Here is a 16,072-nt window from a genome sequence, read left to right on the forward strand (position 1 = left end):
AGAGCCAAACTATGGGCTAAGATGCAAAGTTGGGGGGCACCACCCAAACTTTTGGCAGCTATCACCAACCTGTACACTGATACATGGGTCGAAATAAGTAAAGGAGACGGGTGCAGCATAACTAGGAAAATTGCAACATTCAATGGGTTAAAACAGGGGTGCGTAATGGCTCCCTGCTTATTTAACATTTACACCGCAGACCTAGATAAGCACCTCCACCTTGTTCAAGCAGACCCACCAAAATTTGGCAAAATCCCAACTCCAAGTCTTCAATAAGCGGATAATATTGTCCTACTAGCACAAACTCCAATAGGTCTGCAGCGACTAATTTCCAAACTAGGAGCCTACATCACCTCCGTCCAACTCACAATTAACCACAAAAAAACAAAGGTGATGTGCTTCTCCAAACATAACTCAACAAGTAAAAAAAGCAAATTCACCTGGAAATTAGATGAGAAACCGTTAACCAGGGTGGTTTCGTATAAATACTAAGGCTTTCAACTGGATTGCCATCTTAACTTCAAACAACATCTGGACCAAGGCCGTACAAAAGCAAAACAACTGCTCTTCGCATTCAAAAGCTTACAGCAAAAACTTTCAGGTTGCTCAACAGGGCACCTGGCTTAAAGTAATCGCAGTTAAATTTCTACCTTCCATCTCATATGGTTCAGAAATATTGAACAACAATGATCCTACAGCACTAAATACAGCACAATCCACCCTCTTCAAGCGCCTGTTTTTAATTCCTCGTCAAATTTCGCAAGCCCAAATCCGACTGGAATATGGGCTAATAAAACAGAAACCAGCCAGACAAGGCGCACTAGTCAAATACTACTGGAGGATCAGAGCAGCCGAAGAGAACACCTTAGCCCACCATTGTTGGATCGAGATCGAAGCCCAAACCAGGCAAAAAAACTCAATTACCACAGTGCTAAAAAAATCACTCTTGGAACTACAACTAGAGGAGGCATGGCTAACCATAATAACGTTTTCCGGTTTTAAAATTGCTGTGACTAACGCGATTAAACGAACATCTTTATTAAAACAGCCACCTAAAAAAAAACACCTAAAAAAAAAAAAAAACATGCTTGGGCAGTGATACAATCGTACCATACCCTAAAACCCCAACACTACCTGTTTGAACACTTTTCATATCATAAAAAACACTATTTGACACTGTTGAGGCTGGGGGTATACCCCACGAAGGATTTGACCCCAAAATGGAAACAAACATGGTCAACTAAAGAATGTCGGCAATAAGGACAGGGATATGAGTCATTATTGCACCTCCTATGTATCTGCCCCGCATTACTAGAAACCAGGAAAACAGTCTTGCGTGAGGAACTAAGAAAAGCACACATACGGACATGCAGAGCGGCAGTCATAAAATGTCTCGGCGGGACGTCCATGCAGTGGCATAAACTTATGGAAATCGGCGGCAAATGAACTAGACAATATATCAAATTAACACAAGCAGCCTTAATACAATTTGTTTACAGCTCTTCAATGGCACAGATCATAACTTTTTTAATGTACCAGCTGCTAATCACCCCAGATGCTTACTAACTGAACCGCTTTATTGTGTTAAAGACTTTTGGTAAAACGTGGCAGAAGAACTTTTTAAAACCTTAAACTATTTATTGCCCGTTGACATGATTTAGCCTCATCTTGCTTATCATTTCCCTACAATATTTCTCTTCTTCCTTTAGATACGTTTTGAAATGTTGATCCATGGTTTTATGACTCATGGCGTTACGCCCACCCTTTTATGATTCTTAATGAAATCAAATAAAAGTATTTTGATCATTACAAACTAAATCCTTCGGGTACAGTCCGCGCTATATAAAAACGCATACAATAAAATAAATAATTTAAAAAAGGTGTATGCGCGCGATCGCGCGAATTTTCAGAAGCAACTAAATGGGAAAGGGCAGGCTATTTACCAATCGGATCCTGCGCTGCCCAGAGGACGCACATTCAAAGAACAAAACCTTGTTTACACAATTGACAGCGAGCGATTACGAAAAACGTGTTCTCGAGATCCTTTCCCGGGAGTTTTCGCATATTAGAATATTTACATCCCACGCCACGGTCCTTCCGCTGGCTTTCTATTGGCCGTTTTAGATGCCGCGAAAATTATTACTTACCGGTTGGCGGTCGTTGCTGTCAATCACACCTAACATTTCCGCGTAAGTGACCTGACAGATTCCGTAGGCTAGTTTAATGGACGCCGTGGATCGATTGGTTGTCACCCGTTGTAGGTAATACTAGCGAATACGCTGATTGGCTGGTGTAGGTTGGCGCCAGTTTTAGTTGCTGGGGCCAGGAAGAAGGCGCCAAGCGGTCAGAGGCTGGGGTCGCGGCAGAAGAGAAGCCGGAAGTAGGGGCGGGCTCCTCGGGCCTAGGTGCTGTTATGAGTTCTCCGTAGCATTTTCTTGTGTTTTACCTTTGTTACAGGCTGTAAAGCGTTTTGAGTTTGATTTTAAGGTTTAGTGCGTCAACCCTATCCTCCAGGTATCCGCGATTTTTAACGGGCAGTTTATCCTGTCAAGGGTGCCCAAAATCTTCGCCACACAGAGTAAACCTATTATTAGAAATATGTCCATTGTTAGAATGGAAGACGTTTTAATCGGTATTATTGGGTTGTCTCCACATGCGTCGCCTTTCGGCGCCTGTGCTTTTGGTGTCCTTGGTCCCCGCCTGACTTTCTATTGTCGGTCTACATGTATCTTCGTTTCGGTTATATGTGGCTATACATGATTGGCCGAATTCGTTTGCAGGAGGCACTCGGTTGTACGCTCTTTTAATATGAATTACAACTGCTTAGATTAGCGTTCAGTGTTAAAAAAAATATATATATTTTTGATGTGTTTTACGCCGTTACTTCTCTCGCGTGTGTGTTGCATGAATAATATTGTTCTAACTTTTATCTATGATCAGTTGGAACTCTATCGAATCACAACTTCAACCTTTTTCCTGTGTATGTAGCCCATTAAACCACACACATTGATCCAGTATTTATATTACTTTGGTTGTAGGCGTGAAGGACCCCATCGCGTCATTTTATCAACATCATGGACGGCTATCGAGCTGCTCCGACCTGGGGACCCCGCCGCCTCTCTCTGCCCGCCTCGTGCTCCCCTGACACCTCCCTGCCAGTGTCCAAGTCCCTCTTCAGAACTGAGACTCGCCCATCTGTGCTCTCACCCATAACCAACCTAGCTCTCACTATGGACCAGCTGCAAGGGCTGGGCAGGTAAGCTTTGGGGGGGGGGGGGGGAATTACGTTTTTTTTTGTTTTTGCATGTTACCCGTCAAGTGTAGCAAATGATCCTGTCCATTCAGGATGAGTCTGGTAGGGTTATGTATCCAGGGATGCATGGTGAAGCCATAGTGTGTACTGTAATGTGCAGGGATTACATTTTCAATTGAAATGTCCTCTGGAAAATGTGTCATATGGTATGAATCTTTATCGTTGAACGTACATGGTGCACAAACAATAATTTACGAGAATCTGATTTCAGTGCGGACTTATCACACAAGTAAAGTGACTTGGTTTGAGTTCCCATTAAAATCGCTGTATCCATCACAATTCAGATTTAGAACAAGCATTTGCAATGCAATAGGTCTCGCATTAGGGAAGTTTGAGCTATGGGGATTGTAAATGACACATTTTTTGTTTATGTGTTGGTTTTGAAAATAGCTAAATTAATAGCTTTGTCATTTACAATGCCAATAGTTATAACTTTCGCAAATGTGACACCTATAGCATTTGTAATGCAATAAGTGTTGTATTTACGTGAATTAGATGTATTGATATTACAAATAACAATGGCTTTTATTTTTTTTATAATTAATACTTAAATAAAAGTTATTGTAATTTATAATGGCAATAGCTTAAACTTTTGTAAATAACCTTTGTGAAGATTATGTTCAGTGTATTTTATTGTGACAAAAATCCAAGAACAGAAGTGAAAAATTAACATCTTTTTGTGACATTTGTAATAAAGCTTGAAACATTGAGAGAACATATTTGAACCAGTTGTTGTTGAATGGTTGCACAGATTGATGCTGTGGGGGCGCGGAGTGACGTTGTGGTGGCGACGAGTGATGCTGTGGCGTTCAGTGATGCTGTGGTAGCGCATAGTGATGTTGTGGTGCCCCTGAGTGATGCTGTGGTGCCCCTGAGTGATGCTGTGGTGGCCCTGAGTGATGCTGTGGTGGTGCTGAGTGATAATGTGGTGGTGCTGAGTGATAATGTGGTGGTGCTGAGTGGTGCTGTGGTGGTGCTGAGTGATGCTGTGGTAGTGCTGAGTGATACTTTGGTGATGCTGAGTGGTGCTGTGTTGGTGCTGAGTGATAATGTGGTGGTGCTTAGTGATAATGTGGTGGTGCTGAGTGATGCTGAGTGATGCTGGTGTAGCGGTGAATGATGATGTGGTGATGCTGAGTGGTGCTGTGGTGGCGCTGAGTGATGCTGGGGTGGTGCTGAGTGGTGCTGTGGTGGTGCTGAGTGGTGCTGGGGTGGTGCTGAGTGATGCTGTGGTGGTGCTGAGTGATGCTGTGGTGGTGCTGAGTGATGCTGTGGTGGTGCTGAGTGATGCTGTGGTGGTGCTGAGTGATGCTGTGGTGGTGCTGAGTGATGCTGTGGTGGTGCTGAGTGATGCTGTGGTGGTGCTGAGTGATGCGGTGGTGGTGCTGAGTGATGCTGTGGTGGTGCTGAGTGGTGCTAAGTGATGCTGTGGTGATGCTGAGTGGTGCTGTGGTGGTGCTGAATGATAATATGGTGGTGCTGAGTGATAATGTGGTGGTGCTGAGTGGTGCTGTGGTGGTACTGAGTGGTGGTGCTGAGTGATGCTGTGGTGGTGCTGTGTGGTGATGTGGTGGTGCTGAGTGATACTGTGGTGATGCTGAGTGATAATGTGGTGGTGCGGAGTGATGCTGGGGTAGCGCTGAGTGATGATGTGGTGATGCTGAGTGGTGGTGTTGTGGTGCTGAGTGATGCTGGGGTGACGCTGAGTGGTGCTGTTGTGGTGCAGAGTGGTGCTGTTGTGGTGCAGAGTGGTGCTCTGGTGGTGCTGAGTGATGCTGGGGTGGCGCTGAGTGATGCTGGGGTGGCGCTGAGTGATGCTGTGGTGGTGCTGAGTGGTGCTGTGGTGGTGCCGAGTGATGCTGTGGTGGTGCTGAGTGATAATGTGGTGGTGCTGAGTGATAATGTGGTGGTGCAGAATGATAATATGGTGGTGCTGAGTGGTGCTGTGGTGGTGCTGAGTGGTGCTGTGGTGGTGCTGAGTGATGCTGTGGTGCTGCTGAGTGGTGCTGTGGTGGTGCTGAGTGATAATGTGGTGGTGCTGTGGTGGTGCTGAGTGGTGCTGTGGTGGTACTGAGTGGTGCTGTGGTGGTGCTGAGTGATGCTGTGGTGGTGCTGTGTGGTGATGTGGTGGTGCTGAGTGATACTGTGGTGATGCTGAGTGATAATGTGGTGGTGCGGAGTGATGCTGGGGTAGCGCTGAGTGATGATGTGGTGATGCTGAGTGGTGGTGTTGTGGTGCTGAGTGATGCTGGGGTAGCGCTGAGTGATGATGTGGTGGTGCTGAGTGGTGCTGTTGTGGTGCAGAGTGGTGCTCTGGTGGTGCTGAGTGATGCTGTGGTGCTGCTGAGTGGTGCTGTGGTGGTGCTGAGTGATGCTGTGGTGCTGCTGAGTGGTGCTGTGGTGGTGCTGAGTGATAATGTGGTGGGTAATTAATAAAACCACTTATGCATAGCTGGGAGCTGCTTTATTGTAAGCAACAGACATGCTACATGCGCTGCACAACGAGTGTTTGCTTATGGTTTGAAAGGCATGTGGGGCCCCGTTTTTTAAAGGTTAAATGACACACTTTAAAGGCAACATTAGATCCCAAGTGGCAGGCACGCTGTATGCGCTGCAGAACGAGTGTTTGCATATGGGTTGACAGGTGTGTGGGGCCCCGTTTTTAAAAGCTACATTTGATGCTTTAAAGACAGCATCGGATCCCAAGTGGCAGTCGCGCTGTATGCACTGAACAACGAGTGTCTGCTTACAGGTTTAAAGGAGTGTGGGGCTCTAGATTTTTTTAGATAAATTCCACACGTTTAAAAATCCCTCATAACCTCTGCAATATTTTGTTTAAGCTGTAACAGTATTTTTTTTAACTATACAGTTAAACCACAAATAGCTGTATAATACTATATACCAAGCATACACAATTATTAAAAGACATAGGAAAATAAGGCCTACATTTATCGCACAATACATCTTTAACGCAACATTTATAACAAAGTACCAGATGCAGCTAACCTCTGCAACAGGTTTGTAAACAAACGGCGAGAAAAGTGATAAAACCCACGCCCCAGCTCCACTTCTAAAGAGAACACAATTAATTTTATGGTGGACCAAAAGGATAATATAAAACTTATGCTTATCTCCAGGAAGCGCAATAAAGATGTGCGTCTGTGCTCAAGAAAGCATGCCATGCAAGCTACTTTGCATTACGTATCACATGTGCAAAACGCACAGGGCAAAGGAGTACACTATTATATAGCATATACTTGTTTTCTACATTTATATGTTTTCTTTTTTATTAATTATCACGCACACGGACTGCTTATTTTAAACTAAATAGTCCTATTGCAGAGCTCTTCGCTAGCAGTACTACGGATTTTACTTGTAAATATAAAAAGCTCTTATGCGTAAAACATCAGTCTCTGCTGTAAAAATAAACAGATCACCGTGGCGTGTTCGCAATGCACAGCCATAGCTCTACTTAAAATGTATGTTATACCACAGGGTGTAGACATATGTTGTCGGGATGCCAAACATTTTTAAACACAATTGCAGGAGGTGAAAATACTATAGTTTAAATAACCAACCGGTGTGCAGCACCAATAGAGCCCGCGTTTCCCAGAGAGCCGAACCGGTTCCTCAGTTGCATGGCAGCGGTTTAAACTACATTTATGCTAAATCAGAAGGGATGTGGCGGCAACGATACCAAATCCAGTTTTAGCTACCTCTGTGCGCGTAGCTTTGTATCTGTGCACATCATACACAGTACAAAAAAGACATCATTCCGTGCTAACAAAACAAATATGTTTTAGGTAATGTAAATAGTGCTGATAAAAAGCACGGTTACAACTACGGGTGAAATTGGCAATAAGTAAACCTGCATAAAGACGCACACCGTTTAACAGTTAAAAACCTTACATTTTAAAGTGCAAATCTGTAATATACCATAGCTAGGAATGTAATAAACGTAAGTGCTGTTTGTTAGTTAGCTCCGTATATTACCTCACACATAAATGTTTAGCGCTGCTTGAATTGTAAAAATAACTCCTGTGCCTGCCCACTAAAATATGCTTGTTCTTAAAAAAAACATGCGATCCCAAGCAGCAGCTGCGCTGAATACGTGACACAACGAGTGTCTGCTTACACATTTAAAAGCGAGTAAGGCACTCGTCTTTCTTTTTTTTACCAAAAAGTCTATAAAACATCGGGATTGCTAACAAAATATCACACGGAGTAGCGCTGCACATTAATAATAATTTCGAGCACTTTGCTATTTAGATTGTAACAGCGCAGCCTCCTCGATCCTTTTCAATTAGCATCAGCTACAATAGTTATATTCAGGGGGTACAACACGTTTAAAAGCATATTGTCCTCAAAAAAACTCCTGATCCCAAGCAGCAAACATGCGAAATACGTCCGACACAGGTTACAAAGCATATAGAGCCCTCCTCTTTCTATAACTAAATTGCTTGTTTTTAAAAAAAACACATGATCCCAAGCAGCAGCCGCGCTGAATACGTGACACAACGAGTGTCTGCTTACAGATTTAAAGGCGAGTAAGGCGTGTAAGGCTATAAAACATCGGGACAGCTAACAAAACCTCACGTGCTTAAACAAACAAGAACATCGCCAAAAGAAACAAGACGGAGGGAAGAGAGGGGAGGGGGGAGGAGAAATGCGACACGGCGGGAAGGGGCAGGCAGGATGACTCAGGGGAGGGGGCGGAGCGGGGCAGAGCGGCATGTGGGTGTGAAGAAGCCGGGCCTTTGAAGTGAAGCTAAGCTTCACTTCAAAGGTGTCGGAGGAATGCGGGCGGCTGTGCACGCGCTTTTAAGCTCAATGCACATGCGCATTGAGCTTAAAAGTCACGGGCACTGCAAGGAATCGCCACGATTCCTTGCAAGTTAGATAAAGAGTCGATGAGCCCCTATAGTCTCGCTTGCTCGATGCGCATGCGCATCGACAGGCGAGACCTAAAAAACATGTTGGACCTGCGATGGGCAAGCCCAGCACAAAGGGGGTAGCTTGGCTCAAGTGACAAGGCAAGTGAAGGCTGTAGTGTTAAGCCGGCTCTGACCCAATAATAACTCCTTGTACATCCACACCAAAAAGGACACCACACCACTGCTGTAGATAAATACGATTCCTTTATATAAAAGTTCTTTGTTGTAAATAGGGTTGACTGGGAAAGCACATATACATTTCTTGTGGTCATACAGTTCTGGTAATAGTATTAATAAATAAAATAACTTCAGGGATGAGTATCAGAATAAATATCAGAATAAATATTGGTTCATTTAAATAAACAACCACATGTATGTTCTGGTATCGCTGCCACCAATTAAATACTATAGAATCATTACATCTGCAATAAGTTTCAAATGGGAAAGATAACTCTTACAGTTTATGCTGTTTTCAATGACCAGGTATACGGCTTCTCTGAGCACAAAATAAGGTTTGGGACTCTTTAATAATCACTCAAGGCGTATGCGTGTATATCTAGAAGGCAAGGAAACACAGTAAATACATCATTTGCACTCGGCGGTCACCGGGATAGGATCTCTGCTTTGCCGGTGAAGTCTATGCGCGCCTACGGGCTTTAGCACCACTTGAGCACAGGCGGCACCAGTTCAAAGTCATTAGACTGACGAACGGGCTGCCGGAGAGGTCACACAACCTTCGCGCACAGTCAAGTAAATGCCGGTTCACAGTTCCTTCACAACGCTGCATTCACTATGAGGAAACGGGCCCACCTCACATCGGCTGCAATCAAGATACGATTCAGTCGGGCACAGCACTCCTCTCGTTAGCGACGGGGCTCTCAGGGGCTCCACGGACCTCCCTCCGACTTCCGCATTCAGGGTGGTTCCCGCCCACAGCTACAGCTCCCGGGTCACTGGGGAGTGGCGAAGACGCTAGTCCCGCCCAACGAAGGCCGGCCTCTCCCCGGCGCACCACCTCACCTTCAATCTGCGCGGGAAGCGCTCTACGCTGGTGGGGCTCGGAGATGTCCGAGCTCCCCTCTAGAGGCACCTGTCGCGAAGGGGGCACAGCTGACGATCGCGGTCGCGGCGAACTTGCTCTCGCCTCGATAATTCGATCACAGTTCACCACCGGGGGGGGACGGAGAGGCACACGAATCTGGCCACAGTCTTTGGGGGCAATGAGGTACTCGCTGGGCAGGCGCTGTAGGCGCTAGATCACTTCTCACGTAGCTGACTGGAACGCCAGTCAGACACAACGCCAGCAACCCTTTGCTGCTCTACTGCCTGCGCTACCAGCCACCTCAGGGGTCAACAGGGCAGGTGTCAATCTGGTGTCAAGTCTGGAATCTCTTCTCTAGTCTGAACTAATCTCCATCATCTCGTCTAATTTTCTCAATCTAAAATTGCCGCCAGGGACTGGGCCTTATATATCCAGTACCCTGGGGTACTGGCACGAGCCAGAAGGTTCTAGAACCTTCTCTGGCTGTGACAATGACAAGGCACTCTTGAGGGGTATTTAGGACACTCACAACCACCGTACTGGGGTTCTAGAGCAGCCATTTTGTGTACCAGAGGAAAATAAAGGAATTCCTGTCAGAAATGCGCGCCAAAACCTCAAAAGGCCAGGGTTCATGAAGGCTCCAATGGGAGTCACTTCACATGAGGAAAAAGGGTGTCCACCATTTTAGGTTCATTTACACAGGTTGACAACCCCAGTTTGTAATGCCACAGGTTTGGGCCAGGCGCCTTGTAAATAAGTGCCACAAACCTTGTGAGCAACTGGGCGTCAAGGAACATCTAACCCCATGAAACCACACATAAAAAGTCCTGGTAGACAAATAAAAAGCGCCAAATTTTGGGAGGTACAGGGGAACAAAAGAAATCATAGTGGTGAGGGGACTCTCAGAAGCAGACGGGTCTAACAAAACAGTATACCTTATTTGCTCTTTCCTTGTGGCTGATAGTTAGAAATATTTGTAAAGTACGTTTACAAGTATTTCACTTTGGTTACAAAATATTTGACATGCTGCTGCCTTCTCCTTTCATATCTGTGACCCAGGAGATTTGTCACTTGGTTGCAAAATCGACTCACTTTGCAGTAAAAGTGGGAGAAAGTAAACACCTGCCTCCGTGTTAAAGGCATAAGAAGTAATTTGACAGACAACATTACCTAACATTTGAAGGCAAATCAAATGCTACAAGATATATCTAATAGCATTAATTCCTCATTCTAGGTCTCATTACAAAGGCAGCCATCTATCCTACTCTCAATCTTCCTTTTTTTTTTTTTTTTTTAAATACGTATTGTGTTAATTTATTTCCCTCGGCCCATCAAAAACCACGTCAGTCTAAAGTCTTGGTTTCTTAGTATCTTTATATGCAGCTGGGAGGCCTCCAGAAGTTTCCCATGCAGACACACATTCAGCAAGTCTCAAAACACATCTGTTGCGCATAGCTTATATACATTTTCTCTAACATTGGATACAATGGTTGCCTCCTGGCTTCATTCCGTTGCTCATCGTGAGCACATCCACTGATAAGTCACACCATCTTGTTTGTGCTGTGAGTGTCTTCTATTAATGTCTGAGCTAACCCCAGATTTCTCTCGAGGCCATATATGCTCAGCTGATTGCGAAGGTCAGTAGGTTATTTCTTGGAACTGTGTTGTTTTACCAACTATCATGACCGCCACCACGACTAGCACATGTATTAAAACTCTGTTTTCGGCACACATATTACTGCTGTGTCTAATTCCATCTTGCGTATCTCTTGTGTGCGACAGGCATTCTGTTCCCAAGATGGAGTCATTAGGTTTTTCTATTTCCAGTCTCACCTTAAGAAGTAAAGCTGGGCCTAATGGGGCAGTGATGAGTTATCAACTCAGATATAGGTGCCCCCTTTTTCTGTAAACCGTACACGGTATTAGCAAACCATTTCATTGTACACAACCAGTTTCTGGTTGTTGACCGGCCTCCCCCATTTAAAAAACAAGCATTTACAATGCAACAGTTTCACCTTTGGAAAAGTTAGAGCTATTGGCATTGTAAAGGACAACCTTTTTATTTATGTGTTGGCTTTGAAAACATAAATAAATGGCATTGTCATTTACAAAGCCAATAGCCTAATCTCTTGCAAATGCGACACCTATTGCATTTGCACCCCCACACACACACACAAAACCGGGTCACAAGCAGGCAACAGAGGCACACACAAAACCGGGTCACAAGCAGGCAACAGAGGCACACACAAAACCGGGTTGCAAGCAGGCAACAGAGGCACACACAAAACCGGGTCACAAGCAGGCAACAGAGGCACACACAAAAACAGTTAAAAGCAAATCAACAAATGCTTTTCCAACTGTCAAAATATACAAAAGTGTTAAGCATTTCAGGCCCACGTGGCATCTTTTTCAAACCTTAATATCTCATTAACTACTGAACATATTTATAACAAAACTAAAAAAAAAAAGCACACGTTGTGTGTAAAGATCTATATTCATGCGAACTTTGGCATGAAGGCATTCACTGGTTGTTGATATTGTTGTAAACAAAATGTCCTATGGGAGTTAAAATAGGAAGTCACGGGTTTGCCCAGTCCCTCTGCTCTTAACTTTGAACCCCTGCGGGAATTCATAGAAATGTGCTCATTAGTTAAAGTAACAATAAATGGCATACTACACTAGTGTTATTCTGTGTCTGCATCCACACTGTTTTATGCCAAGCAAGATGAAATAAATGTGGCCCGATAACACGATATTTAATCCACATTTACTAAATAGAACTGCATCGACATATTACTACAGTGAAGATGTCAAATCATGAACACAGAACAGCACAACCGCATGAGACAGCACTTCATACCGTGTCACATAATATGCGATGTATTACTATTGTTGACGAGTGGGATGCAATGTCAGCCGCTCCAGGCTTTCGCACTCCCACACAACAAAGTTAATTAATGTGAATACACATTATTTTACACTCAGTGCATCTATATATATTCCACAAATGCATACATCTAGACACACAAAACAGACAAAAGTCTAACATGCAGCACCCGTAATATTTGCTCCAGACCCTGTGATAGCTGGGGGTGAACAGAACTCACCAGCTCTTGCCGGAGCCACTCCAGCGCCTGGCCCAGGGTGGCGAAGCCCCGGGTGTTCGTCAGTGGCACGTCCTCCGCCTGTGTGGGGGCTCGGCGGGGGCGCGGTGGGGTCGAGCGAGCATGGAGGAGGTTGTTTACTAATGCGAGCTAGACCAGCCTCCGCTGAGTGCGCAGGAAGGTCACTGGAACGAGCCAGCGTGTGCAAGGGACAGTGCGTCGGTATGAATGGGCAGTGAATGTTTTACTGAAGCGTGTATGGCATAAACAGAGGTTCTACACATGCGAAGAAGCAAGAAAATGTAAACGAGGTTGCATGCAATAAAACGTGTGCACTGCAAGTATGCGGGGACGGTGAAAAAAACAAGCATTACGGGCAGAGCTCACTCCTGCGGGATACAGAGCAGGGGCTGAAATCACTGCTGTTTTCTGTTATACATTTTTTAAGAGCAGTATTAAGATCAAGAAACTCGAGACATGATTAATGGATATATGGACTTTTGCGATTTTGCACAAATTATACATTGTTTTCAATGAATGTATTACTGTTTTTATCTTTGTATCTTTTATGGCTGTGATTACTGCCGAATAAAGAGAATTATTATTATTAGGGGCAGTCATTCCAAAGTTTAGCTGCGCAGTAGTCAAAATATTCCTCAGCACAGAAGTGGGAGTTGCTGTGAAGGATGACAAGAGAAGTGTCTTCGTGAGAGGAAGTTTTTAATATTTGTTTATGAGCAAGACCCATACCCAATGTACATTTATCAACTAGGGTAATAGTTTAAAAATGGCCACATTCTAAGATTAAATAAAATGGGGATCGAAAAATTCAAGAAAATCTTAGTAACAAAATGTCTGCAACAAATCTTTGGCACTGATTCTCACTTTTCTGCATATTTGACATTAACTTCCATCTAGTCGTCTGTCAGTGAAACTTGCATCTCCACAACTTGGAAAATCAGTTCTGAATCACCATCCAGGAAATGGATTTTGCAGCAGTCAAACACTGAAGTATATTTTTGAGTGATTTTTCTACCATCATTTCAAAGCGATTATGCCTGTATGCACCGTCGCATAATTAATGTCATTTGGGTAAAATGTCTATCCTGGGAGCATAGGAACAATACAAACTAAAAGAAAAGAGTAGCTGTTGTTCACAAAGTGTGATTTCATGTTTTTTTTTTCAGGTGAATCACAACAATGGATGGTAGAAGCATTTGTGCTGAAAATAGCACATACTGCTAGACCACCATCTTGCATAGTAATGCCTACTTTTGCGTGATTTTTGGGGGGGGTCTTTGGCATAATTTCTGTAAAGGAAGTTACACAAATGTCAGGTAGACCTAAATTGCCCATGTCAATGTGGTGGCGTGCATAGTTGTTGAATGAAATACACAAGAATGCAGCAGCCATTTCTTGTCCCTCCACATCCTGCCCATGGTATTGTGGACCCGAGTAGAATCATTGTTTACTGTTTCCTTTTTAGGAGGAATTTAAAAACCTTCCTATCTCCACACTGATTATCTTAACCGTCTTCGCTCCCAAGTAGCCCACCGGTGTTCTTACACTGATGGAATCGAAAGAGCGCCCTGCTGTAGCCAGTGGGCCGTCCAGAGGGGTTTTCAGAATCCTGTCATGTGCAGCCAGTGTAAAACCTTCAGAAAAGAGACAAGATGAAAGGTAGCTTCTGAACTTGACCAAAGTTCCGGGGGAAGTCGATGCACCTCTCCACACCCGGGGCGGTTAGAAAAGTGTCGACTCACAGAGGCACAGGAGTGTAAACTAACTCTGCCCTATTTCAGAGGTGGGAGCCACCCCACAGAACGGGGCCTGGGTATGTGACCTTCTAGGTGCCACCGTTTAGAAGTCCCATGTTCCAGCGACAACTCCAGACAACGCGAAGGCAGCAGCGTCTGCATCTGGGGCCTTCTGGTTCACCACGCTCAAGGCACACCACCTACCCCAGAAAAGATGTGTCAGCCAGCACCGTTTGACATTAGTGCAGCAAGCACTTCGTACGCGGACGATCGTCTTTAAAACTGAGTGATGCCAAATATGTATTTGCTGGAGTGTTTTACTGCACAAATCATTCCTTTGAAACTGAGACAAGGCTAGACTCTACATTAAGTTTTTTCATTAATTTAAAAAAGTGACCGAACAACAAATATTGGGTCATGGTGCATACAGACAGAGGTAATAATGTTTTAAACAGGACACACGATGTCGTATTTACAATCAGGCTGCATAACGGAGCCCTGTATTCTTCCGTAATAAGAAGGGTTTACGTTCTTCCTTGAAGTAATCAATAGGATAAAATATGCTCAAATTGAACGTAAACTATGTTTCTGAAGCATCCTTGTTTGCCAGGATTTACAGTCAACGAGTGTCTCGCTCGGCCTCCATAACTCGAGGGGTTATAGCTTCATTTAGGAAGGTTCAGCTTTGGGCCTGCCTGGTACCAAGGGGAGGTTGGTGTCTTTCTGTTGAATTGCCACGGTCGGTTACGGTCACGGCCACTGGCGTTTGCAGCAGGTGTTGCATAAATACCAAAATAATACTTGCACAAAAAATGCCGCCTATACCACATTGTTTGCGGTTTCTTACTACATAATTCAGCCAATCCTGCCCCATAATGTGGTGTTCCAGCGCGGCATACTTTCAGTTTGGGTGCGTGGGTGTGTGGTGTGGAAAGGTGCTTTCGCTCCATGGGGCACTGTGCGATAGTGATAAGATTTGATTCCAAGCACCGGTTTGCCTTACGAGTGTAAGTTTATATTAAGGCACACAACACCCCTCGATTCTGTGTCCAAATTACAAAAAGATGATTCACTCTGGTGGCACACATTCTTGGCTGTGAGTACTACAGGAGTAAGTCCCACCTGCTCCTAGCAAACTCTTGCGAAGTGGGCGACGTTTAGACTGGAGATATACTCTTATGCTATGTGGACGGGGCTAACAGTGCTATTTCCGTTTTCGAATAAGAAGCAGCATACATTGGACAGCATGCATTTCCCTGTTGTTTGTTTGCGCCCCTGTAGTTTTACCTCGATTAGCCCCTAATGTTCCCCATGTCGCACGGATGAAAGACCGAGCGACACTCGTCAGACGGAAACTTCCAACACCAATGTCACAAAGACGAGACAAGACTGGTGACGTGCCGGCAGAGGGCGCTCCTCTCGCGTCCCAAGTCTTCTGGAGGATCTGCCGAGAACATCGGCGATCAAACCGAGTTTCCTAGAAGTACCCGGACGGTCTCGCTCGGTTGTTGGGCCTAGTTCATACACTGTCGGCATTATTCGAATATCTGTTTATCCGTTTGACAATTTATCCTGATCAAATACACTATGAACTGCCTTAAAGCGCATCCACTCAGTTTCACGGTGCATTTCCGACCGTAGAGTGCTCTTGTTGACCGTATAGGATTTTGTGATTGTTTTAAGTGATGACAAAATACACAGGGGCAGATTTACAAGCCCCGTGCGCCACTTTTGCGTCATTTTTAACATGTTAAAAAACAACGCAAAAGTGGCGCAAGGGCCTTCTAAATCAGCCCTACAATTCTTAAAGTTTTACCAAATTTTTTGGATTTAATTTTGCTACTGGCACTTTGTAAAGAATTGCAACAGTTTTCCCCAATCCAAGAAACTGTTTTAACACACCGAATAGTGTCGTCTTCTGG

General features: G+C 44.5%; 1 protein-coding gene across 6 annotated transcripts in view; it reads left to right on the forward strand.

Moving 5' to 3' along the window:
- Positions 1 to 2,205: 2,205 nt before the first annotated feature.
- Positions 2,206 to 16,072, forward strand: part of CDC25A (cell division cycle 25A) — a 235,362-nt gene continuing 221,495 nt past the window's right edge. For 2 of the 6 annotated variants that reach the window (XM_078662492.1, XM_078662495.1), the window contains exons 1-2: positions 2,272 to 2,405; positions 3,039 to 3,256. In XM_078662492.1, the coding sequence (XP_078518618.1) occupies positions 3,075 to 3,256 (182 nt within the window). In that variant the 5' untranslated portion in view covers positions 2,272 to 2,405; positions 3,039 to 3,074. The other 4 variants (XM_078662497.1, XM_078662494.1, XM_078662496.1 and 1 more) reach the window with 4 other exon arrangements.

This window comes from Lissotriton helveticus, chromosome 10 (genome assembly GCF_964261635.1).
Source record: "Lissotriton helveticus chromosome 10, aLisHel1.1, whole genome shotgun sequence".
NCBI lineage: Eukaryota > Metazoa > Chordata > Amphibia > Caudata > Salamandridae > Lissotriton > Lissotriton helveticus.